This window comes from Haemaphysalis longicornis, unplaced genomic scaffold, assembly GCF_048455015.1.
Source record: "Haemaphysalis longicornis isolate Haplotype H1 unplaced genomic scaffold, Haemaphysalis longicornis Haplotype H1 scaffold_2, whole genome shotgun sequence".
NCBI lineage: Eukaryota > Metazoa > Arthropoda > Arachnida > Ixodida > Ixodidae > Haemaphysalis > Haemaphysalis longicornis.
The window spans coordinates 110,274,087-110,298,668 of record NW_027526295.1 but is presented as its reverse complement, the minus strand read 5'-3'; the positions used below and the strand labels follow the sequence as shown (position 1 = coordinate 110,298,668).

At 46.7% G+C, this 24,582-nt stretch overlaps 1 protein-coding gene across 1 annotated transcript in view; it reads left to right on the top strand.

Moving 5' to 3' along the window:
* The window catches only part of LOC144168221 (cytosolic non-specific dipeptidase-like), a 54,770-nt gene extending 30,550 nt beyond the window's left edge, over positions 1–24,220 (top strand). Inside the window, exons 7-12 of the mRNA XM_077697254.1 lie at positions 3,027–3,171; positions 6,768–6,867; positions 11,238–11,409; positions 16,249–16,334; positions 21,597–21,763; positions 24,173–24,220. Of these exons, the coding sequence (XP_077553380.1) occupies positions 3,027–3,171; positions 6,768–6,867; positions 11,238–11,409; positions 16,249–16,334; positions 21,597–21,763; positions 24,173–24,220 (718 nt within the window). The remainder of the gene's footprint in view (positions 1–3,026; positions 3,172–6,767; positions 6,868–11,237; positions 11,410–16,248; positions 16,335–21,596; positions 21,764–24,172) is intronic.
* Positions 24,221–24,582: the final 362 nt, after the last annotated feature.

Here is a 24,582-nt window from a genome sequence, read left to right as displayed (position 1 = left end):
TTGCTGCCCCGCAAAGTTGCACGCCTGTAGCAGGCAAAAAATAAAATCTGCTGTGTAAAATCTGAGTTCGAATGTTCGCCGCCCCAAGGTTTGCTTTCTGATTCATAGCGACTTTCAATGTAATGCTTGATATCTTTCGTGCTCTCACTACTCGGGCTGATAGCAATTTTTGTTGTAACATGATTCCGGCTGCCCAGAATCCGTGTAGAGAAGCTAAGTTCACAAAGCGTGCCTACCGTGGAATACTTTTTGGTAAAGAACGGAGAAACGAGCCCTGAACCTATCGACGAGGTGGCAGTGGTTTAGAACAATACAATTTGACCGGCGTTTTCAGCGAAGCTTATACCCTCCTGAAACGTTCCGTATATACGGAATTATGGGAATGCTGAGTGCATTCTTAGCATGACACAAAGCCGCCACAAAACAAGAAAGACTTTTGAGAAGCATAAGAAAATGAAAGAGCGCATGCATATTGAAAAAATTTGACACCTATTTTAAGTCCGTATGATCACTACAACCGCGAAATTATTGTCCGTATGAATTCCGTATATACGGAGTATACGGAAATCATATGGAGCGTGATTTTGCTTATTATGGAAGATAAAAACACGAAAACAGTGTCAAACGTGCATATTATGCGAACTCATATAATCCCGGTGTTTGTGGAAATACTATCTATATTCATTACGCTTGGGGGCGTAACACTCCGTATGAACTCCGTATTCTCATAATTCCGTATATACGGAACTTTTCAGTAGGGTATGGCTAAGTTCGATGTATTTATTATGTCTGGGAAGAAAATCTCCCGAGGCTCCTCGTGTCTTTCAAGCGCGAGGCGTTTGATATTGAGCTTTTACGTCCCATCACTCAGTAGAGTCAAACGTGAGCGCGTATATATGCGCCTTTCTCGGGCATTATCGCCAAAACTCAAGACAAATAAAAATTGCACACACCTTTAACCTATATTATATGTAACCATTGTCATGCGCTACGACGCTGCGTTGTTCATACCCCTTCACCAAATGGTATGGCTCATGATATTACGCGTAAACAAATTTGCATCTACGTAACAGCACCGGTGTTACGTCATAAGAGCGATCGCATACAATGCGGAAGGGCGAAAATAGGTTTACATTTCGGCGATGCAGAGTAGGCCGTCAGTAGTCAACTGGTGGCCGTCGTCAATACAAGTTGCCGTGACGCTGCCAATAAAAAGTTGATACACGGAGTTTGAACGCTGCAGTGTATTTGACCGGCGGAACAGTGCCAGATGACAAGGGCAGAATCTTGTGCTCACGAGGAAGCGAGCCGACCGTGTCCTTGAAGCGGGTTCGTCGCTGTGGGGTTTATTCCAGCCGCGAAAATCGCGGTAGAAAACTTCAGTGGAGATTAAATAGAGAACAGTTGGTCAAAGGCGGAACACAATAGCGAGGAGTAAACAATCGCAGATGCCCTGTAAGGACATTCATATTTCCAGCGCTACATTAAACAGACAGTCTTCAGGCTCGTATGAAAGCCAGAGTTTTACATAGTGCGGCAACCACAACGAATGCCTTAATAAATGACAGAAATACTTCAACTTGGCATTAAATTTCCAGCAACTGTAAGGTGGCGCCTCGTAGTGTCTAACCGTGAGCAGCCGTCATTTTCAATCTAATTTCAGCAATTCTATATTTTGGGCCAATCATTACTTCTTGAATTTGAGGAGGATTTTCGGTGGACAATAATACTTCAAATCGATCTTTTTTCTTTGACGTTTCTTCTTCCATTTATTTTATTAGTATTTTTAGTACAAACTTCATTGGTTTCAATGCGTCGTACAAAACCTACATGAAAGAGTAGGAAAGAGCGCATTTTAATATTGTTTCAGCTGGGAACACTTTTTTTAATACCTCTTTCATCTCACGTGCAGTTTAAAGTATATAGGTTGCCGTAACCTTGGTTTCATAATTGCCAGCATATTTAAGGCTGATAGAACTAAAAATTCCGCTCCCAAACGTTCTAGGGCCCTATAAGAAAAATCCTTTCCTTTTAAGGTTTAAGGAATGCGCTTCCTTTTGGGATTACGAGCATATACCCAGCAATTCATTTGCGTTCGCACAGTCATTCATTGCACGCACAATAGTACAATGCAATAACCTATCACTCCACATTGCCACTGAAGCTAACATAACAGAATTTCAAGACTTGTTAAGGACTGAAGCGACCTAATTGTCTTTTTTGCTTGCTTTCATACGCTTTCCTTTTTATTTTTTGTAGTAATGTGATTTTGTAGTTACGTGTTTTGTAGTTATGTGTTTAGGAAGTTCTTATTGCTTGTGTTTTTCTATATTTATAGTCTGTGATTTTGTTAGCACCCATTCATGTTTTCTTAGTTTGATGTATGCGAATGATCCCTCTATGTAATACCCTCCTGCGGAGGGCCTTTAGGGGTACCTGCATGATAAAATAAATAAAAATCATTTGGCTGCACCTTTAACTATTCTTTATGTCGTACTTTAGTCCGCCATCATTTTTATGACTGTAACCTGCAACCAGTTGACGTGCCGTGTGAGCACGTGTAGGTGCACACATTGGTTCCGTCTTTTATGCCCTTCCAGTGAGTGCCTTCTTGTCCGCCACAAAAGGGCAGCTGAAGTGCTGAAGCTACCTGTTGGATTTACGTGGCCGACACCGAATTTGATCGTTCACATGCGGCCACCACACCTTTGTTTTCAAGTATTCCTAGCTTCGAAAGACGTCAAAGCCAGAAGTCACCCGCCGCGGTGGCTCAGTGGCTAAGGCGTTGCGCTGCTGAGCACGAGGTCGCGGGTTCGATTCCCGGCCGCGGCGGCCGCTTTTCTGATGGAGGCGAAAAGCAAAAACGCCCGTGTGTACGAGATTTCGGCGCACGTTAAAGATCCCCAGGTGGTCAAAATTAATCCGGAGCCCTCCACTACGGCGCGCCTCATCGCCTGCGTTGCGTCGGCGTGTTAAACCCTACAATCAATCAATCAAAGCCAGAAGTCATATTGTTTTTTCGGCAGGGCCGAGGCTATGTCCGACCTGATGTACCTGCTAAACGGCCTGGTGGACCCTGAGGGACGCATCAAAATCCCGGGAATCTACGATGATGTGAAGCCTGTTTCCGCAGAGGAGCGGAAGCTGTACGAGAACATCGATTTCGATCTTGTGAGTATAGTTTCGGCCAACGCGCCCATTACGAGTGGGCTCCGCATAATGCGGTATGCTTAGTATAAATATGGTAGAACACAACGCAAGGTATTCTTCCGCATTGATGTTTTAATGGCCGCATTCTTAAAGTTTCTTTGGTATAGCAGGGTTACAAAAACGATTACATTGCGGGCAAACAATTCATGTTTCGGATGCGGCCAACCTTCTGATGTGGAAAGGCGGGAGCGCAAGCGATATGATTCTTCAATGTTGCATTACAGATTGTTCCTGTGGTCGCATTTCTGTTGCTCATTTTACGGCTATATTTATCTTGTCCGGCTAGTGAGCGATAACACTTAAATAATTATATAGCAATCATGCACCTCCTAACTTCGACATAATTAAAATTTAGCTAGCGCTACAGCCCCGCGTGAACGACTGGCCTTCCCTTACAAAATGGGAGCATTTCAGTTCGTGTGGGGGTCGAACCCGGGTTTCCTGAGTAGCAGCTGAGGGCCTTACCGCAGTGCTACATTACCACTCTGTTTGCCTCGAACAAGAGTTCGCCTACAGCGTGCACCGTTCTGCTGATTGCTTGGTACAGGACAGAGTGAATTAAGGTATATCAGAGTGAATTAAAGGGAATCAAGGTAAGTTCAAGAAAACTTACCGAAATCAAACTAACCTAAGATGAAAAAAAAGTGCATCACTGTGGGAAATAAGGCTGCATTAATAATGGAATTAAGGTGAATCAAAGTGTATCAGAGTCAATCGAAGTGACTTAAAATGAATAACTAAGCGAAGTAGACGACAGTGATTCAAAGGCATGGCTAAGGGAAATATGGGGAATGAATTGCTAATTAAGCCAAATAAGGTGAATAAATAGACAGGTATTTAAAGTGGGTAATGAAGTTATTAAAGTGCATAAAACGGAATGAGAAAGGGAATATGTGTGGGCTTTAATATAAGGGTTGCAGGTAAAACAGTCACGGCAAAAGAAGGAAGGTATAGCGATGATAGTGGAGGTGATAATAGCGCCGCTAGGCGAACTATATCATCATCCAAGCAGTATCCACTGCAAGAAGGCCTCTCCCAAAGATACAAGAACACTTCTTTCAGGTGCTGGCTTATGTCCATTCATTTCCCTGGGATTTTCGTAGTTCTAGCCTTCTTCGGGCTATAGAATGAAGACGGTTAAAAGTAATCATTATCATCAGCAGCAGCAGCCTGCCTAAGCCCACTGCAGGGAAAAGTCCTCTCCTATTAATCTCCAATTACCCCGGTCCTGTGCTAACGGCGACCAATTGATCCCCGCAAATTGCTTGATCTCATCAGCCCATCGAACTTTCTGCCGCCCCCTGCAATACTTGCCTTCTCTAGGGAGGGATCCACTCTGTTAGCCTTAATGACCAACGGTTATCTTGCCTTCCCATGACATGCCCTGGCCACGTCCATTTCTTCTTCTTAATTTCTACTAATATGTCCTCAACACGCGTTTGTTCCCTGACCCGGTCCGGTTTCTTCTTGTCCTTTAATGTCAAACCTATCATCTTCCGCTCTATTGCCCGCTAAGTAGTTCTCAATTTAAGTTGAACCCTCTTAGTGAGCCTCCAAGTTTCTGCCCCGTAGGTGAGTGCCGGTAAGACGCAGCTGTCATACACTTTCTTCTTCAGGGGCAATGGTAGTCTGCCATTCATTATCTGAGAATGCCTGCAGAATGCACTCAATCCCGTTCTTATCCTTTAATCATTTCTGCCAAGTAGTACACGAGTACAAAGGCGACGTGTCCCGCCAACGCGTCCGAACAGGTGCGAACCTCGTGGGGAGTCATCGTAGGTGTGTGTTTAAAGGGACACTGAAGTGAATTTGCCAAGCTCCCGTTTTTGCTTGCACTGCGTAGACTGGCTCAAATTAGCACACTTTTCATCGTTTATCCAGTTGACAAATCGGTAATTATTTTACAAAGCGCGAAAGAAGAAAAACTACCATGCGCGGTTTGCGGCGGCCGCACCAACTAAGGCTGTGACGTTGGGAGGAGGGGCGCCGTGATTGGACGACGCCCAAGATTAGCAATCACACAAGTTTCGGTTTCGGTTTCGGTTCTGTAAAACATAAGCAATGGCGTTGTTGGATGGGCATTCTCAATATCTCAGTAATCATCGTACCGCGCTTCTGCCATGTTGTCGGCTGTAAAATGCATAAAGATAAGCCTCCCAGGACGGCTTGTAGTCGTAGCATTCACTAGCCGAGACCTACGCAGTGCATGAACGCCCTCCGCGTACCCGCAGCCGCCCAAATGTTATGCGCTTTTCCCCCATATTTGGAGCTTGCCTCCCTCATGCCTGTATCGTAAAAAGCGTGTTCGCACCAGGTCAAGGGTCTGTTCATTCTGGCCTGTGCCCACTGCCTGCAAGCAGTCGGTGCTTATGGCAACAGCACGCCAACGAGAACTCGCTAGCGCGCCAGTGCCAGCCTGCGCGCGTTTTGTGAACTAGTTCGTGTAGCCATGAACGTTGCGGCCCAAAAAAAGGTGAACTCAAAATAGAAAACATCGGCGGAAAACAAAAAAGTTAACTTAAAAAAAAAGCACGTACCCGCGGGGATTCGAACTCGTGACTTGCAAAACATTTGCGGTGACATACCTAACGCCCCAGACCACTGAGCCACGGAGCAGGACGCGAAGGCCTTGCTAATATAGGGTATATATTGTATAGCCAGTTTACACTTTTATTTAGTTTTGGCATTTCAAGCAGCTTAGGTGACTATTTGTTGTACTGCGATCGTGCAGTAAGCGTCGCCCGAGTTTCCACAGTAGCTCACGTCTAGCAATTGCATTTCGTAGACGGAAAAGCGTTCGCAGATGCGTAGTCGTGCTGCTGACCGCTGTGCTTGTTCGCCCAGCGCAAAAAAGTGCTCCCCGCGCCCTAGTTTTACGCTGTACGGTAAAAATATCAGTTGATTTTATTTCCTTAGTACCTATATTGACTTCGCTGACTCTTCTCCCGCCTTCAAGAGGCCTTATATTTTCCTACTGGCGTACCAGTCAGCGAAGCGTCGCATGTGCGCTTGTGCAGCGCTTGTGTGAAGCGACCTTGACTTGGAGCTAGATACAGTGTACAAACAAACCAAATAAAGAAAGGCACATTCTTCCATTCACAAACGTGTCCTGGCTTCGTTTCAACTAAGCGAACGAATTGCGACCAAGCAATTTTTTTTCAACCTCCTTGATTGCGACGACCCGCCGGCGGCCGGCGGACGAAACGCTGGGCCGACTGACTCTGTCGGCCGGGGAGCCGTGCAGTAGCGCAGCCGTGGCGCAGCCAATTGCCAGCTCATCCCCTCCTGACGTCACACGAAAACGCCACAGAAAATGGGCGAGCGTAAAAAGAGGAGGACAGCATTTTCGAATTAGCTTTTCTACTAAATAAAATCGCGTAAACGCGCCTAGAGTGGTCGAAACATGGCCTGGGGACTCCGGACTACAATTTGCGCTAGTAATCCCGCAATGTTTACATATCACTTCAGTGTCCCTTTAATGCATCGTCTCTCCAGCTGTATGCTTAAATTCGTCTCAGGGATAACATAATAGACACTGAATTTTTTTACGGTTGCAGGAAGCGTACAGACGAGAAATGGGGGTCTCCAGGCTTCCCAGTAGCGACAAGTTTGATATCTTGAGCCGTCGCTGGCGGCAGCCGTCGCTCTCCATACACGGTGAGAGTAAAAGGCAAATTTAATCTATCTGTTGCAGTTTCGCGATAAATGTATGCGTGAAAATGCAGAAACAGTACAGAAGTCCCTCAGTAGTGAAAGAAAATCACTTTCTGTACTGACTACTTTAGCCAATTTTTGGCTGCGCTGCACACGCATTGATTGATTGATTGATTGATTGATTGATTGATTGATTGATTGATTGATTGATTGATTGATTGATTGTGGGGTGTAACGCACGGACGCTACAGAGGCGATGAGGCGCGGTCTAGTGGAGGGCTCCGGATTAATTTTACCACTTGGGGATATTTAACGTGCGCCGAAATCTTGAACACACGGGCGTTTTCGCTTTTCGCCTCCATCAGAAAAGCGGCCGCCGCGCCAGGAAATATGCCCGCGCCCTCGTACTCAGCAGCACAACGCCTTCGCCAATGAGCCACCGCGACGGGTAAAGGGACGTGCAGTCACAGTAGAACCACTTAAAAACCCTTAGTCCATCTCGCGTCTCGCGTAACAAACTGGGGTTCAGCCGGATCATAATACGAGGAGATCGACATAAAGCAGTTTAGCACAATCAAGCTATTCACCTTTAAAACTATTTAAAATATCTAAAGACACCTAAGTATTCCTTATCAGTCATGAATGCGGAAGCATTTGTGTCTTCTTAAATGCCCCAGGGCAGTCTGGTCTGCACGAAATTCGGTGTGCGAGGGCACAAGCAAGTGCGTAATTAAGCCTTTCAGCCCTTAAAGTTTTCTTTCGCTCGAAAAGACGTTTTCCGTGTGTTTCCTTTATTGTGTAGACCCTAGGCTCACGAAAGAAACATTGAGCTTGTGATTCAAGCAATTAGTGATTTACAAGTATGACATCTAATTAGGGCATTAGGCAGTTATAATTTTAAATTCTAACAGACATATTTTTTTGCTTGTTTCCCTAAATTTTAGAACGCAGAGTCCACATGCAAAAAGTAAAGCTGGTAGTGCAAGTGCTTTTATATTTACAGCCGCGACATCAAACTAGGACTTCGATCCTTAAGGTCCCTCCGACGTCAGCCTGGCCTTCCCTGCAATACCTTACTCTGTCTAGCGTTCAGCTGTAGCAAAAACGATCAATGGTGATATGTATCGAAGGAGGCATCCTCGAAAAACTATTTCCCAAAAGACTAGCTGTTTTGATTTTGTTCTGAACTTGCTAGAAGAATTTTGGTCAATGTCCTAATAGAGGACCCCAGGGCCGAAAGGGTAGCAGTCTAAGCGGGGGCGCTCTCCGATTGTCCACGTGCCGCTCCGAAGTCTTGCGCTGACCCTTTTAAAGACGATATTCGTTGTTGAGCTACTAAAATGCAGAAAATTTGGTCTGTCTGCCTGTCCGTCTGTGACTCGATTCAGCCACCCGGACAAAGTGAAATAAAATCTGTGCAATAGTCTTATATACTCACAGCCAAATCTAAACGTCTCAGACCGGTGTCAGTGTTCATACGCAAATATAAGGCATAATATCAATACATGAGTGATATTTGAAGTGTTGTTTTATTAAAAAAGTACACCACCTTCGCGTAGGGGAACCCTGTGTAGTTTGCGAAGCAGCCATGGGGTCGATTCAAGTGCCCATTAGTTTTCAGTTCGTTTCCGTGAGGTTGACGTACGTAGCTACCAATATATTTACCGTTTGGTTTCCATGGTAACTACCACACTTTTCACTTACCGGAACTACGAAATGGGAAATTGCGTTCACCCCATGGCTGTTGCGCATACTACTCAGGGTTCACCAACGGGAAGATGGAGTAATTTTATTGGAGGGGGTGGGGGTGTTAGAGTGGAGAGGCTTTAAAGAGAGAGAGAGAGAGAGAGAGAGAGAGAGAGAGAGAGAGAGAGAGAGAGAGAGAGAGAGAGAGGCGCTGTACGCGGTACGAGTTTGTCTTTATTTAAGCATTATCATCATCATGTTCAACGTAGATGACGAGCTGTGGTTGGCGTTCCGCTTTGATTATGACCGCCTTATGGTCTGTGAAATGTAAAGTCAAGGGCTGTTGTAGTGGATGAACCCTAAAGTTGCTGAATATGAGGTCGATGCGCGTTCCCCGGATGGTTGTGGGCTGCTTGCAATCACGGCCCGCCGAGACTCACCGACGGACGCGCTGCCGACGACGATGAAACGTCGAAGGCGCGTAAAGCGTGCTCGTCTCGTGCCGGCCCAGGAAGACACCGGCAACACTGTCACTCCAGAAGCCCTAGAAGAGACCGGACGTACAGGAAGCCGAGCATGCGCAGTGGGAGTGTGGACGGCGCAACGACGACCAGGACAAGGGAGGGACATAGCCCCGACCATGAGATGCTTCGCATCTAAAAAATCATGGATCCTTGGTTTTTGCGATAGCAAAGGAAAAACTACATCAACGGCAGAAAACTGTCACCTGCTGCTGCCAGCGCTACCTCCTGGCGGCATTTAAGAAATCAAACGGCAATAGCAACAAAAGGTTCCACTAGATGGAATCCACATTCCGCTTGGAACGCTCGTACAGTAAGACATCGTGGTTCTATAAATGTTGTAGTAGGGTGCTTCAATTCACGCGCGTCTCCGCCGTATGGCAGCCCTGGCATCGAAAAACCCGACTTGTAGCAGTAGAACACGGTAAATTTAAAGTGACTTGAGCAAACCTCTAGCGTGTTTGCCTTTGGAGGAACGAGACGAGAAGGGAACAGCATGAGAGGTGAGCTGGAAAGAGAAGGGAGGCCTTTACTTGGAAGGGGCGCCAGTCGACTGTCGTCTTTCGGCGACATTTGCAACGGAAGGAGCAGACACGCGGCCACTTTTTTTGTTTCATTTCAAATACCACACCATAGAACGGCCCGAAGGTTTGTTCGTTACTAATGCACACGCTATGAAACGGGTCGTAGTCAATGGTAGTTTAGGAGCTGTAGTTTCGGGCTTCTGACGTCGGTTTTTTCGCTAAATGCGCACATTGATATCTGATACGTCCTGTATGTGTGCTTTTATGATGCAAGCGCACCGAAGGACGAACACCGGCAAACCTGTTTTTGGTGGTTTTTCCGTGCGTCGCGTTAGTGGCTCAAACATGTATGAATTGGGGTACTTAAATGCCATTGGCACTGTGTTCAAATTCTTTTTTAGATGCGACGCATCTCTTTCTCGCGGGCATGTCCCTCCATCGGCGTTGTCGTCGTCGCGCCGTCGTCCGCACGCTCACTGCACATGCGCAACTCTCCTCCGTTCTTCTCTCCGACAGCTGTGCGCAACACTCTCACTCCGTCTAATTATCATAACAACTGCGCGTGTGCGCTTCGCTGCTCTGGGTGCGCGCATGGGCGCGACTCTCCCCCTCCCCCCCGGCTCCTCTCCTTTCAAAAGCGGGAATATAAGCGGGGGAGCGCACGGCGCCGGATCAGTCCAGCGCTCGCTCTCGCACTTGACTTGGCTTTGCTTGACGATACCTCCGTGCAAGATCTTCCGATGAAGACGTGATGGAAGCGACAGTCCCTTCAGCGAGTGGACTGACGCAATCCAATACCAGCGTCAGTCCAAACGCTCCCCCCTGATGCGTCGCATCACATCAGGGTTCCCTCGCGGGAAGATGGGCGTAATTTTAAACCTACAGAATGAAAAAGTTTCATGCTGTCTTCATAGTGGTTTGAGAGAAATGCAATGGAGCAATTTAGCTGCGCTATGTACTGCCTGAGGTCGGCTCTTTAGTTGCGTTCATATTACGTAGATGGTATTTTTAGTAAAATTTGTTAAAAGAGCCGCGAACGACAATTTTCTTCAAAGCACCGATTCTCAACGTACGTGGTGAGGCAAAGCTGCAAGCCCAAATCAAGACCCTTTTTCGAGTTTACCCAGCGTCAACAACTGATGATGTTCAGAATTCGTAGAATACGCAGAGAATACTGAGAATAAGCTACCCTACTGAAAACCTAATCGCTCAGTGCGTAAAACACTCAATCAAGACATAAAACTGGTAGACTTTTTCATCCTGTTGGTGCTGTTCCAACACTTTGTCAACGGTTTTTAACTACAAAACCATCATTACAGACGCCCCTGCTTACTACTTGTCACTCTCCCACCAAAACAGACGAAACTTGATTTAAAAAGAATTGATAATAATTTTAGGAAGACGCCGCATGGTAATCCTTGGTCGATTTGAAAAGGAACGGTACCAAAATTGTCAGCCTCTGTGTTAACTGAGAACAAAAGACTACCGAGCCATATTGACTAGCTGCGCCTACTAGGTTTGCTTCATTGCGAATCTTCATTTTTAAGATGTTCATTTAATCAAAGAGGGTGATAAATGATAGAGTGATGGGGGTCAGTGTGTGCTGCCTTAGACGCTCGTATCGCGTGCACGCTTAACGCAGGCGTCGAAGGCGCAGTTTGGTCGACTGGTGAGAAGGCGGTGATACCGGGACGGGTGATCGGAAAGTTCTCGATACAAACCGTGCCCAATCAGTCGTGCCAGAAAGTCAAGCAGTGCGTCGACAAGTATTTGCAAGAACAATTCTCTAAACGCTCAAGTATGAACCAAGTCAGGTGAGTGTTCGACTGTTTGAAGTTCCCTGCATTTTCTGCACCAGCGTAAACAACAATCTAAATAATTCACATCAACAGGCTCTTACGCTTTGCCGATATTGAACAATCCTTTGTCTAAATAACGACACTTTTCATGTTCTTGATGTCTGCTAGGGCAATGTTTTCTAAGTGCGATTTAGTATGGACAATGTAAATTGCTGTTGCGGCGACAGCTGTAAGTGTGAACTATTATTTTCGCGAGAGTGTCAACTTCAGCTCACTCAATAGCCAGCGCGAACGATTTAAGGCGTGCGAGCGTAATGGCAGCTTGCAAAAGGTCTTTAACATTCTCAATAACCGAGCTACGCTCTAAAAATCCTATGCTACACTTTATCGCAACCGCCTCTCAAAGAATACAGATAGGAGACGGAACACTTCAACTCTACTCACGCGCTGAAATGTCAGCGCAGCAGGCCACCACCACAAGGCAACGCAAGTGCAAACGGTACGCGCCTCTAAATATTTTAAATGCGAATGCATTTCTTAGTCGAGCCATGTTAGGCGCCGTGCGGCGTCCACGCGCCCGCAGGTGTTATCTCTCCGCTCTCACCCCCTCTCCCATACAACAGCTGCGAGCGCGCGCGCTCCTCCTCTCCCCTAGCAACCGGAGCAGGTGGTGCGGGCGGATCAGCGGCGAGTGAGTGGAGAGGAGGAGCGCGCTCGGGCGTGTGAGGGCGCTCGCATCGCGGGAGCTCGCCGGAGCTCCCGCGTGTGTGGGAGAGTGTAGGCGAGGGTAGGCGCGGTGCTTCGGTGCTTCTCCTCTCGACGCTCGCCCCACTCTCCCGTTCGCTCGGTCGATGCTCAGGTGAAGAGGCGCCAGGCCGAGACAAAGCGGCAGCGGCGCCGGGCCGATCCCGGTGCATTCGCATTTCCTCACGATTCCGTTCAGGGAGGTGGGGTGAATTTTTTTAGAAGGTAAAATAGGTTTAGAAGGCCAGACGCACGTATGTCGGTATTGAATTACCGCAACAGCCAGTTGCTTGCATTCTACAAGTAATTTGTTGAACGCCAAAATACTCACTGTAGACTGACGGGGCTCCGCGTCTTTTAGAAATACGTCATTGAACGACTTTAGCTTCAACAAGTATACAGGTCTTTTTGTATTTTTTTTTCAACCTTTCGTGTTGCGATGCATGTTTAAGACACAGCAAAAATTAAGGACACTGTCACTCGTCACAATTAAATTAGGACTGAGCGTGTTTTCTGAAACCATAATACTAGAATGCCCAGAAGAGAAGTATGACTGGTAGATATTTATTTTAATTTATCTTTTCATACTACTAGCCTCAGTGCCAGCAGGAGAACATTCGCCGATTAACAACCCGGATAAAAACAGTTCAGTTGACAATAAAACGGAGAATGGTAAAATACTATACAATATTTATGTGTATACATACACTTGTATGTACAAATAGGTAAAAACAAGAGACTTGGCAATACAAAAATTGCGCAAATACAAAAAGCAGGACCACGACGTACTCGTTGCAAAATAAGAACACAAAAATTCGCAATACGTTCACTGCAATATGAAGAGAAAAAGTATGTACTTGTATTCCTAAAGCGGTGCTTTAAAAATACAAGCTTGCGGATGAGTGCAGCTGTACTAAAAGGTAAACTATTTCCATCGGCTGCTGTCCATGGAAAGGAGGATTGTTTAAAAACATCTATGGGAGAGAAAAAAAGTTCTGACTGTTTTTGAGTGGTAGGACCGTGTTGAGTGCTGCTGGTTTTGTTTTATGTATAACTAGCTTTAGGTGCGGCGTTTTCGCTGTAATGTTCGAGACAGAATAGCTTTTTCTCGTTTGCTGTATGTAAACGTCTTGATGGAGAGGTACGCTAATTATAAGAATTGAAAATAAACCTAACTGCTTACCTCTGCACATTACATATCTTAACAATATTAGTTTGCGTGTATGGGTCCCGTACAGCTGCAGCACATTCCAATTGAGGCCTGATGTACGTTTATACGCTAATAGCTTAATTTCGCATGCTGATTTCCCGAGGAGTCTTCCAACGTACTGAGTTTTTTGCTGCCTTATTAACTATGTGCGTTACGTCATCGTTCCATCGGAAGCCTGATGTAAAATCTAGGCCTAAGTATTTGTAGGTAGGTACTACATTTGCACATTGGTCATTTACATGGTATTGAAATGTACGGAGTTGTATTTTTACGTGTTTCAGTCGGTGTGGTTGTTTCTTGTCAATTTGTCATTCGCCAACCTAAGCGGGGTCCGGACAGTTTATTGCAGCCATTTTATCGAAAGTGTTTTTCCCGGCATTTTTGTGTAACAATACCTGCAGTACGTTTTTTATTTTCCTCTTCGCAATGTAATTTGCAAATCCACAGCGAGTCTATTCACAGAATTTGTAGCCTTTATAGTTGTCTTTTATTTATTGCGAACATTTTGTTTTTGTGATGCGCGAAATTTGCCTCCATAAATTTTGTTCTGTTCATTGCGCTGGTGGCGCTGCCATAACGAATTCCCTTGTATCTATATTTCCCCATCTGATCCGAAGCATATCACAGCCACGGCCCCTCGATCAAGCGTCAAGCGCACGCGTGTGCTTGATCGAGGGGCTGTGTCGCAGCATCGTGGTGCATGGACTAGAATGCCTTGATATTCTTCCTATCTTTTGGTATACACCGCTTTTGTATCTAATCTGATCTAATTATTTCGCCGCTTATGTTCTACATAAGGTAAGGCAGTTCTTGGTGTTTTTGAGTCGAATGTCAAAAACCTAACTGGAACGCCAGCAAAAGTCTCTCCCGATTTCAGCATTCCTAATTCTTAATGGGCACTGAGTTCAGTTACTAAGACGTTACCAAGCCTTGTCCTACTGTTCTCGATGCCTTGGTTAGAACTGACGAGAAAAAAGTTAGTTACAAAATAAATCACCATATGCAGGTTGGTTCATTTTCAACTCCCCCCTCGTTGCACCCCAGTATGTCTGGGGTTTTAGCCCGTACTATTTTACGTATTTATCATAATGCATAAAAACAGTAAGATAAAAGTAAACACCTAAAATAGAGAAACTGTGAAGGTCTGCTCAATACAGCGCCGTCGCCCGATTACCTAAAAACAAAAATGTAAAATTGAAACAAATTGAGAACGAGCGAACAAAATGTAATATTGCCCGTGCGATTATCTGAACAAAGCACACAAAAAACCAACAAAATGCGCTGTATTGTGTGGCGCGTTCCTTCAAGGTCACCAAGGGAACGTAACGTTGGCGAATCTAAGTTTGGGGCGTAAGGGTGTTGACGCAGAAGTAGGGAATTATACGAAATCTTGTATTTTTATGTGAGCATGATTAACAAAACACCTAAATCGTGATGGCATGGACCAGTTATCCTAGGTTACGAGATTACCTAGTGCGAGATCACCTATGACCACTTGTCCTACTTGACGAGTTCGCCTATGACGAGTTGGCTGGGATGGGTTCACTTGTGACGAGTTCTCCTAGACTCCACCACCTCTACTGGGACCTCACTTTCACTGTCGGAACCTCCCCTGTTTAACCCGCATCTTCCGACTGCAAGCAGGGGGGCAGCACCGCGAAGACGAACACGACCGGAGCCACTTCACGGGGCCTCTATAGAACAGAATTACGGTGACATTTGAAGTCCATTCCGCCTTCACATACATAGGAAATAGCGGAATAGCGGAAAACACATTACATACAAACTAGCGTAACACACCTTGAGGTTGTCACACTTATGCTGTGCATTTGCGGCGGTCCGGTCGTGGTCGTTACCGCCAACGTACTGCACGGCAAAATCTGCCGCCCGTTAACGCATGCAAAATGGTGCTTCTGCCAGCTATGCTGCGCCCTGCCCTCCAGAATTAAAAGCGCACATTTCAACAAACGGCAACAATCGTAGCCGCGACTTGCGCATGAATTTCACTTGGGTGTCAGCAGCTAAAATTCCGCGCAACTATCCTGCAAGCCTCACGTCACAAAAATGTCTGCACTCAAAGCGCGAAATTTAATTTAACTAAACGTCGTATCCAATAACTGAGTGCGACGTCATTTTAACCGACCAATCCAAGTACAGCGCCTTATGTTTGGATATGCTTGTCAATTGGCTGCACATCTTAACACTGTCCGCATCATGGTTTACGAAGAATTCGATGAATGGCACTCGGTCTTCACGCGCAATCATCAGCGGAATGAGCAGACGACTCACACAGTATTGTATTCATGGTGGCAAGTGGAGGGTGCGATAATGAGGGACCTTAATAGGGTTAGCAGTGATGAGTTCATTAAGAAAAAGCGTGCAAAAAGACTGACGACGAAAAATAAAAATGGAACCCCTGTTTTTGATGCTTTGAGAATTTTTCAACGCTTAAATAGAGCTTCCTGACAGACTGTTGAGTTGTTTCACTGCACCTGAATCTCAGCTGTTTGGTATCACAGAAAATAACGTGATTTCTGGAACCCTCAACGGAACAATGCGTTTTAAGAATTCTTTATGCAGCTTATACAGAGGAACATCCAGTATCAATATTTTGTGCATGGTAGAGGTCGCTGCTGTGTTTAAATTGTAGGCCTTAGTCACTGAATGCCAAAGAGGCCACCGCATCATGAGTACTAGATATCGTCAAAATACGTTTTTGGTGCCACCCGGATGAGTCAGCTTGCTACAACTGCCTTGCCCCAGCGAAATAAATTTATTCTGAAGCATTATAGTTGGCATCAGAGATTTTCGACTGTTTTGTGTTTCAAATTCACTCCAAGATCAGCGCCCTGCACCTGTGAAGCTAACTGCTGCTTGATAAATGTCTCCTCTTGTACCAGGGTCATGATGACCGAGTGTTCTGACACCTGGGTGACGGATCCTCACGGAGTACAATTCCGCGCCGCGGATGCTGCAGTGAAGAACGGTAAGAACACCTTATGGAACAGCGTACTGCAGGAGAAAATCGTCACTCAACAGAACGCTTGATGCGGGTTTGAAAGAAATAGCCTAAGAACAGTGCCAATCTTAGCTAACAGTACTCCTGTCCCGTTGGTAGCCTCAATATTGTGTGTCGTGGGAACCAACTTAGACGCACAATGGCGCTCTAGATGGTCTCAAGCTGCTGCCCATTATTTTTGGTTAGACTGAAATAGAGTAGCCTATAGATGGACGGTTCTAAGAATGAGGTGCGATGGGTTTCGTTCACGGGACGCAGTTATGTCATTCTCCCGCAACTTCCTCCAGCTGTGCGCAGCAGCGTTGAAGTGTTGACAGAACACTTCAAGCAGTAGCATGCAGCCGTGCACCACGGGCACCGCGGCGCAAGTAGAGCCTATAGCTATAGCTAAATAGTTGTTCAAGGATGGAGGATCTCAGGAGCTAGGTGACCGGCCTACCAATGTCTGATTTTTGCTAAGTTTTCATAGGTTTTGCGGTCTTAGCTAGGATAGGATAAGTCCTGAGGGGTGAGGTCTAGTTAGTTTACCTGGATTTTACAAGGCCCTTCAGGTCGGTCGTCCACTCTGACAGCGGATCCGAGGGGGATAAGCTGGGCCGATGCAAAACCGCGCTGTTTCTCCTACACTTCCCCTACACTCTCCCACACTATACAGTGATGTAGAGTCATTGTTTCCCCGGGATCTGTGAAAATAAAGTGAAAATTATGTTCAGCAAGAGCCGACCTTGGACACATTTTACGGACCTGACCCCTTTAAGTCAACAGCACACTTAAGCACTACACACCACTTCTTCGAATCATTGGTAGTCCGTGCTGCTCAGTTCAGACCGTGACGGGCATCTTCGGGTCGTCCAGATGGGCGAAGACGCGCCAGGGCCTAAGCACTCCTGGCCGCCGTCTGGGCGTTGGCAGGAATGAAGAAGGCTCCAACCTCACTTCCCTCACCCCGTCCCTACCAAAATAAAGTTACGCACTCACTCACTCTAGCTTTACACCACTAGCGCAAGGTGCGCCATTTTTTCGAGCGCATGGCCGCCCGCCGGCTGAGTCCCGCTATCTCTGTTCTTGCGCCAGTCGCCCTTCTTTTACACCGGGCGTTCCCCGAGGAGACGTGGAGCCTGGTTGCGAGGGTAGTTCTTGACGCTGCTCGACTTTGGGCTCGACTACAGCTGAGCACTGCTGGGAGGCTAGACCGGGAGGCTAGCACGTTCCCTCCGCTCTTTGCTGAAGCGCACTGCTTTCGCGCTCTCCCTCCTCACCCGGAAGCACCGCACGCGTCTTCGCTTGGTATTTTCTTTTGCTGACGCCACCGGTCCAAGCTCCAGCTTAAACAGCTCCGCTGTAAAAAAAAAAAAAACGGACGTCCATGCCTGTTAAGCCCAACGGTGAGGCCGACTGCAGCACGTGCTGAGTATGTCCCTGCGCTGCTCGGGAACACCGCTTGTTGTATCGGCACAGTCAGAGTTCTTTCACGCATTTCTACTTGACTCGTTTGAAATCCCTGGTGCCATGTGAAAACAATGCTAACCGGTTGAATTTTGCCTAGTAAAAGTGCCGGTTATTGTTCAAGCAGCCGGCAATAGCTTTCTTGCCAGAGCTCGAATTTGGCCTCTGGCTTATCATTTACCCAATGGGAGCATTTTTCGCCTGGAAGTAGCTCGCCATTCACGTTCGGCCCTTACGCGCTGGGGCAAAAAACCAAGTGACCGAGACATTCGGCACCCGCCGAGAAATTGTTCGTACAGGTTGAACACCGCTTTTGTTTCTGTTTATTTTTTCGCACACAATGAGTCGCTCCATTGCGCTCGCGGAAAGCGACACACGAATGTACTAGGCTTCAGATTCACAGGCCAGTTATCCACCGGTTCCTAGCGCGCTGAAAACTCGAACCGCCGCGGTGCGAGACCCGCATATGGTGGTGTACTCAGTTCGCGTCGCAGAGAGATGCCGGTCATGGGTAGGATATCGGTAACCGTGCCGAACGCTTGTTACAGAAAACGAACGGCGGCCAATATACAGGGAGTATTTGGTTTAGTTTGTCGCGTGTTGGCTTATGCCGTAAAGCAGCTGGTTGTGATGCGCACAAGAAGGGAGACTGAGTCAACATTCGTTATCACCACATTGAATAACGTCGGTGCTACGGAAACTGTGGTGTACCCAAACGTAAGGAACAATGGCCTGCGTCTAAGAGACAGGAGTGAATCGCAAATTGCTTGCTAAGGCTACGTCCGCAGTTGCTTTGCCTTATGCGGAGGTAAACATTCGGCAGCGGCTCCAACCCAGTCGCTGCGGTGACAGTGAAAAGCTTTGCCGAAGTTTATAGCAATCATGACGAACTACGCTAACAGCTGATTAATTCGAGAACATATCAGTTCGATTGATTGAAAGTTCGAAATAATGGAAGCGTAGTATAAATATTACTACAGTGGAATTTCGTTAAACCGTACCCGCATAAGCCGTAGTTGCTTTTTATACGTAGTTAAGCCGAATACCGGACTCGGTTTCCTTTTAACCTAATGAATTCGGATAAACCGTAGTGCCGGTTAGTAGTGCGTACTTTCTTCGCGTCCCCGTAAGGTACGGTTTAACGAGATTTCACTGCACATTGCAATTCAGAAGCTGACGTTACTGTTTGAAAAATATTCGTAATTGCAATCTGCCTTTTGTCCTTGAAAGCGACAACCTGCAACCAACGGTCCAAAACTGGACAAGTACGTTCATGACTTCTGGAGCACAGGGTCCTCCTCTTCGTTTTCGGCCTCCTCGTTCTCGTCGTTGTCACTGGCACTAACAGTTTCCACGCTTCTAAACTGGTCTCACCACAGAACACACGACTGCATTTTCATCCACATCGACTGAGTCCGCACAGAATACGTTTTCCAGAAAAACCCACCATGGAGCTTTTAAACTGGTTTTCCATGAATTTACTTTCTCTCTCTATTCTTTTCGTCCTTCCGAAGAGACACTGCGTCGTGTGTAGGCGGTGGGTGCGTTTTCTGCGGCCACAAACCGCCGACGCGGCGGAGCCTATAGTACGAATTATCCGTGCATTAACCTACTTGCGCTCGAATAAACAGGCTTTTATATACATCGACTTACATGCAGTTCGGCAGGACCAAATCGTACAGTTCGCATTGTCCATAAGGTCGAACTATTGAAGATAGAATTAACAAGCTTTCACTGTAATCATCTATCTTTTAAACCCATTACTGAAGAAAACTCACGCTTGGCTACTTTATCAGACATTTGTGCCGCCTACTTGCACACGTACACCACAAAGCTACATAGTGTCATTTTGCGGCTGAGCCAAACAGCCATTTAAACCATTAACAGTCACGCTGCTACACAGAATTATCGCGAACTTCCTTTAGGCCTCCACAATATTGTGACGTGGAGGCAAGACTAAGAAGACGAGAGATGATTAGTGGTGAAGTGATCTATTTACAAAGAACGAGAATATATTTACAATGAGGTAATGACAGCTCGAGGTGAGACCGTGCCACCCAGTGCTTCATCGTCGTCGGCGTGGGACCCCTGGAGCTATGTGCCAGTGTTCACTCTTGCTTTCCGTAACATTTCCCCCTCGTCGAAGACAACCGTCCCAGTCACATAGTACTTAGCCTGGTGGAATGATGATTAGATAAAATGGAAATATACAGTGAAGCCATACGCGCCACGCGTGATGGTGAGCTTAATGAATATTGGCCTCGTAACAGCTGTGCCCGCAGACGCCATGAAGGGACGTCCGAAGCCCCTGGAGACACGCCGGAAGACGGGATAGGAGAACAGCATCTTCGCTGTGTCAGGTCGCGGCAGCTCACATCTCGTCTGGTCTCAGTGGGTCATTGGCTGGGGACGCGGGGCTGGTGAATGGACTCGTTAATGGCTCACCGGTGCTAGGGCAGCCGACGTTGTCCACGAGCTTCGAGGCGACCTCTTGAAGAGCCGAGACGGCGTAAAGCTTGGGCACGAGTATGGGGATGAAGACCGCACCCTTCACCAAAGATGTTGCGTAGCCGGTGGCCTAAAAAGACGCGCGGCGATTAGTTGTAAAGTGACCTACAGTTAAATATGGCTGCACCGAACCTCTGTGTAACGAATTCCCGGATATAACGAAGTTTTTCAACTTTCCGTTGCCGCCCCATAGGAGCCCGTGTGTTTACGACCTCCATGTAAAGAAGTCGTTGCGAAGGGTTAACCTTGATTTAAAGAATTCGCTACCCTTATGAGCGATTATTTTTAGCACTTTTTCTGAAAAATCGGCTAGGGAAATGCAGAAATTTAGCCAAGTTCGTCTGCAACGCAAACTACCGTGCGTTTCCCGTAAGAGTGCGGTGTCAGTTAGGTGCTAGGTCTGTCTGTCGGCGTGTGTTCGCGAGTCTCCAGTGCCAGGTGTGGTGTCGGTTCGCCGGTGATGAGTTCTGGTTCCAGAAAACAAAAATCTTTGCCTTTTCAAGACAAGCTCGCAATTTTAAATGCCGTCTCCGCCGGCGGGAAAGAAGAGCGTCGCAGCCCAGTACAGTAGTGCCAAGCCAGCACCCTCTCAACAATTTTGAATGCGGCAAAGAGCATAAAGTTCTCGAAAAAGCGCACTTTCAGGCATAAGCTTGGTCCGTGGAACGGGTTAAGGCACCGAAAATGTGAAAAGCAAAGTGATCCTCAAGGTACGTTTCTGAATACGGGGGTAAGTGACCTTGCCGCTTTGGGGTGCCGTGTAGTGACTAAGTTCATGGGAAAGCAGTAGCGGAAATCACGGAGTTTTTGCCTGTGAAATAATACCTTTAAAAGGCGAGTTCACGCTCACTGATGTCTAGCATTTTGGCTTCTTTTCTGCTTCAGTCCCGCGAGCCTTAACCCAAAATCTGTATGTAACGAAAACCTGCATGCAACGAAAAATGCCGAATGTTTGTCAACTTCGTATATGCAGATTTAACTCTACTTACAATGCGGTCATGATATCTCGAGCTCAATGCGGTCGATAGCTCGGCGTGGGGACCCTGGAGGTATGTGCAAGTGTCCACTTCGGCTTGCCGTAACAATATAAATCGAGCATAGGAAGATCAACCAGAACGGAAGAATAGTAGTTCTCACTGCATCAAGGGACGCCGCAGGAACCTAATATTAAATTCATCATGCCTATGACAAATGAAAGCAAGATGTGGAATGCTGCACACTACTAAGCAAGGCGTAAAAAAGACACCGCATTTTCAACAGGCGTTTGTTTCGCAGTGTACGGCGTCTCACCAGACAAGACCTGCAGCGGCGGCTCGGTGACGTCGGCGCGGCTATTGCAACAATACGTGTGCCGCGACGTGATGCTCATGACCATAAACCCAGCCGGCTGCGGTCTACACTCGCAGAACGAGCACATCCGGATCACAGATCTCGTCAATGGAGTGAGAAAGAATTCGGTTTATACAACGTTAGTATACACGGGTTAAAGTTAAGAACGGCAATAGCTCATGTAGTGTATCACTCCGCCGAAGCGACGGACCGGGATGTCCACGCGCACGCGCACGTTTTAAAAGAAGATTGTCATTAATGCGTGATATTGTCTGCTTCTTCTCACGCAGTTAGTTTGTCGTTGCCGCAGTAATCTGTAAGCAGGTGAAGTAAAAATCGCGGAAACGACTTGTGTCCCGTCCAAAATACTCGCAGCAAGACACTCTTTGCTCCGGGCGGAGGAACAGCCGACTACGGTGGTGAGGCGCAGGGGCAACTTCCGTTGTCGGTCTTAAAAAGTACACGAATTTAGAGAAATAACCAGAATATGCGACTCCGGACAGCTGAACAATGGGTAAAGCCAGGAGCTTTCCGTGCGCGCCAGCGCCATATTCCCGTCTATTATGTAAAAAACTGCTTAAGAAGCCCCACTATCCGAAATCGACATCCTAGGGGTAGAATCATGGCGTTTGGAGCGAACGGGCTGGGTTCCCGCCATGGCCCCACTAAGTTTTTTTGAAGAGCCAGGATGTTTTTTTGGACAGCGCAATCTTAGCTGAATGGTACACATTTTTTACTAAATAAAAGCGGTTTGAAATATTTTAGTTTGGTTTAGAGGCAGGGTGCCGCTGATCAACACGTTTCATTTGCGCACTGCATCGCAGCGGAAGTGGTGGACTTGTACCTAGCTCAACGGGATTATCGGGAAAATGCAATGCACAATAACACAGTTGGAACCTCTAGGTGGGCAGGAACGTTCTGTGAAAGAGCGTAAACAATGGACAACATTATTTTTGGACACACGTGTCCTACGTGCTCTTTTCAAGAGATGCACGTTAAGTCGTATCATTGCTAGCGTGTGTGGCGAAGTTCACGGATGGTTCCTTCCATTTCTTGTACAATGCACCATCAGTGCAGTGTTAGTAAGGCACGTCGGTGCGGTGAATAACACATGTGCAGCTTTCCCGCTCATGGCAGTCCTTTCAACAGCGATTACTTTGCCGTTATTTATCGTAATTGAAAATTATTTTGCGCTGCTAATATATGAGGTGAAAACTTGCTCTGCGCACAGTTTCAAGTCTTGCACGTTTTGCGCCTAGGTTCCTGAGCCATGGAAACTATACCATAGAAATGCATGGGGAGTAAGATTTGACAGCGAATTGCACATAAAATATTCAGAATCCTGCAAAGTTCTTCTGGTGTTTTCATCTCCACGTTGACTTTTTGCTTTGTGCCAAATATCACTGTCCTGAAGTGGTTTCCCTAGGTTCCTGAGAGATCGGAATGTTGAGCGAGGAAGCTGGGTATGAATTATCCTAGTGACACTACGACAATTTTCAGCCATGCAACGTACGTCGCTATAAAAGCACGAAATACGCTTTTTGAGCTATTCGCAAGTGATCACTCATAGTGTTGCGAAGAGAGAGCTGTAGCCGATGTGGAACTGGAAAAACGATAATAGATTGTATAAGTCGACATATTTTCGACAGTGTTACGAATGTTGTGTACGTAGCCAGCGTTGCATTCCAGTTGGAGAGAGTTGCTCTAGTGAACGACGTTTACGATGCCATTTTAATGGTTCAGGGTAGCAAAAACCTATCCAGCACACGTTTTACTCGCTCTACCTTAGTCACCTGAGAACACGCTTCGAGGCGTTCATCTGCAGTGCGGTTGAGATCACTCGTACGGGCGTTTCGCTCCATATTGGTGTTCACCCACCAATGTAGCTTTCCTTCGCGAGTGTGATGTTCCTCGATAAAAATGGCTGCCTGATTGTAAGGCCAGCATAACAGCACTCCGCGACGTAAATCACTGAATTAGTGCGCAAACTCTGGCATCTGACTCGCGCTCATGAGTATGAAACGGGTCACTTCATATACATTCTGATAGAGCATGACCGGACGTGTCCACTCAAAACTTTCTGCCAACAGCTGGCACTTCAAAATTCCAGCCGAAGCACTCGTGCTTCCATGGCAGGCTAGCGAACAGACAGAAGTACGACGGAAATGCTTTATTTGTCCGCCTACGCAAAGCCCCGTCCTAATTGTAACTTCTGCCTGGCTCTCTCTCGGCGGCTGTAACCAAGCGCTCTATACATGTAGTGGGAGGGAGGTGGCATTGCACCTCTGCATTTGCATATCTTTTATGAGGCCCGAAAGGCCAGTCCTACATTTGATATGATTTGATTTTTTATTTCTTTGCAAAAACCGAGGGGAGACTGAGACTAAAGGCGAACGGGCCCGACAGAGGCCTCAGCCACCCGACAGAGGCCTCAGCCACATCGCTACACACAATCTAAAATCGCGCCTGTAACATTGAAACGTTACCTAGAGGGCTTTTGTTTGCTTGTTTCTTCTTTTCAGGCCAAGCTGTTTGCAGCCTACATGCACGAGCTGTCCAAATGTGCATAAAATAACCCTTCCAGCGAGAAGCTTGAAGAAAGCATTCAAATCCATTCTGAAGTGCTGTACTGGAATATCTGAACGTCATTTTATACCTGATCGCGTATCTAATAAAATATAACGTTGGGAAGCTGAATAAAAATGTATTTTCTAAAGTCCTGTCTGGGGCTGTTATCAGGGATTTCCCAATCCGCTCACTGAATCACGTTTAATTACACTCCCCTATCTTAAGGACGTACGATTTACCGAAACGGAGGTTCTCGCCAACTGAATTGAGTTGTGATCAGCTATGAACTGTGTAGGACCAATTTCCGAGGCAGACTGCGTGAGACGGTCTCGAATATTTTATTCTGGGAGGCCGGGGTCTGCCC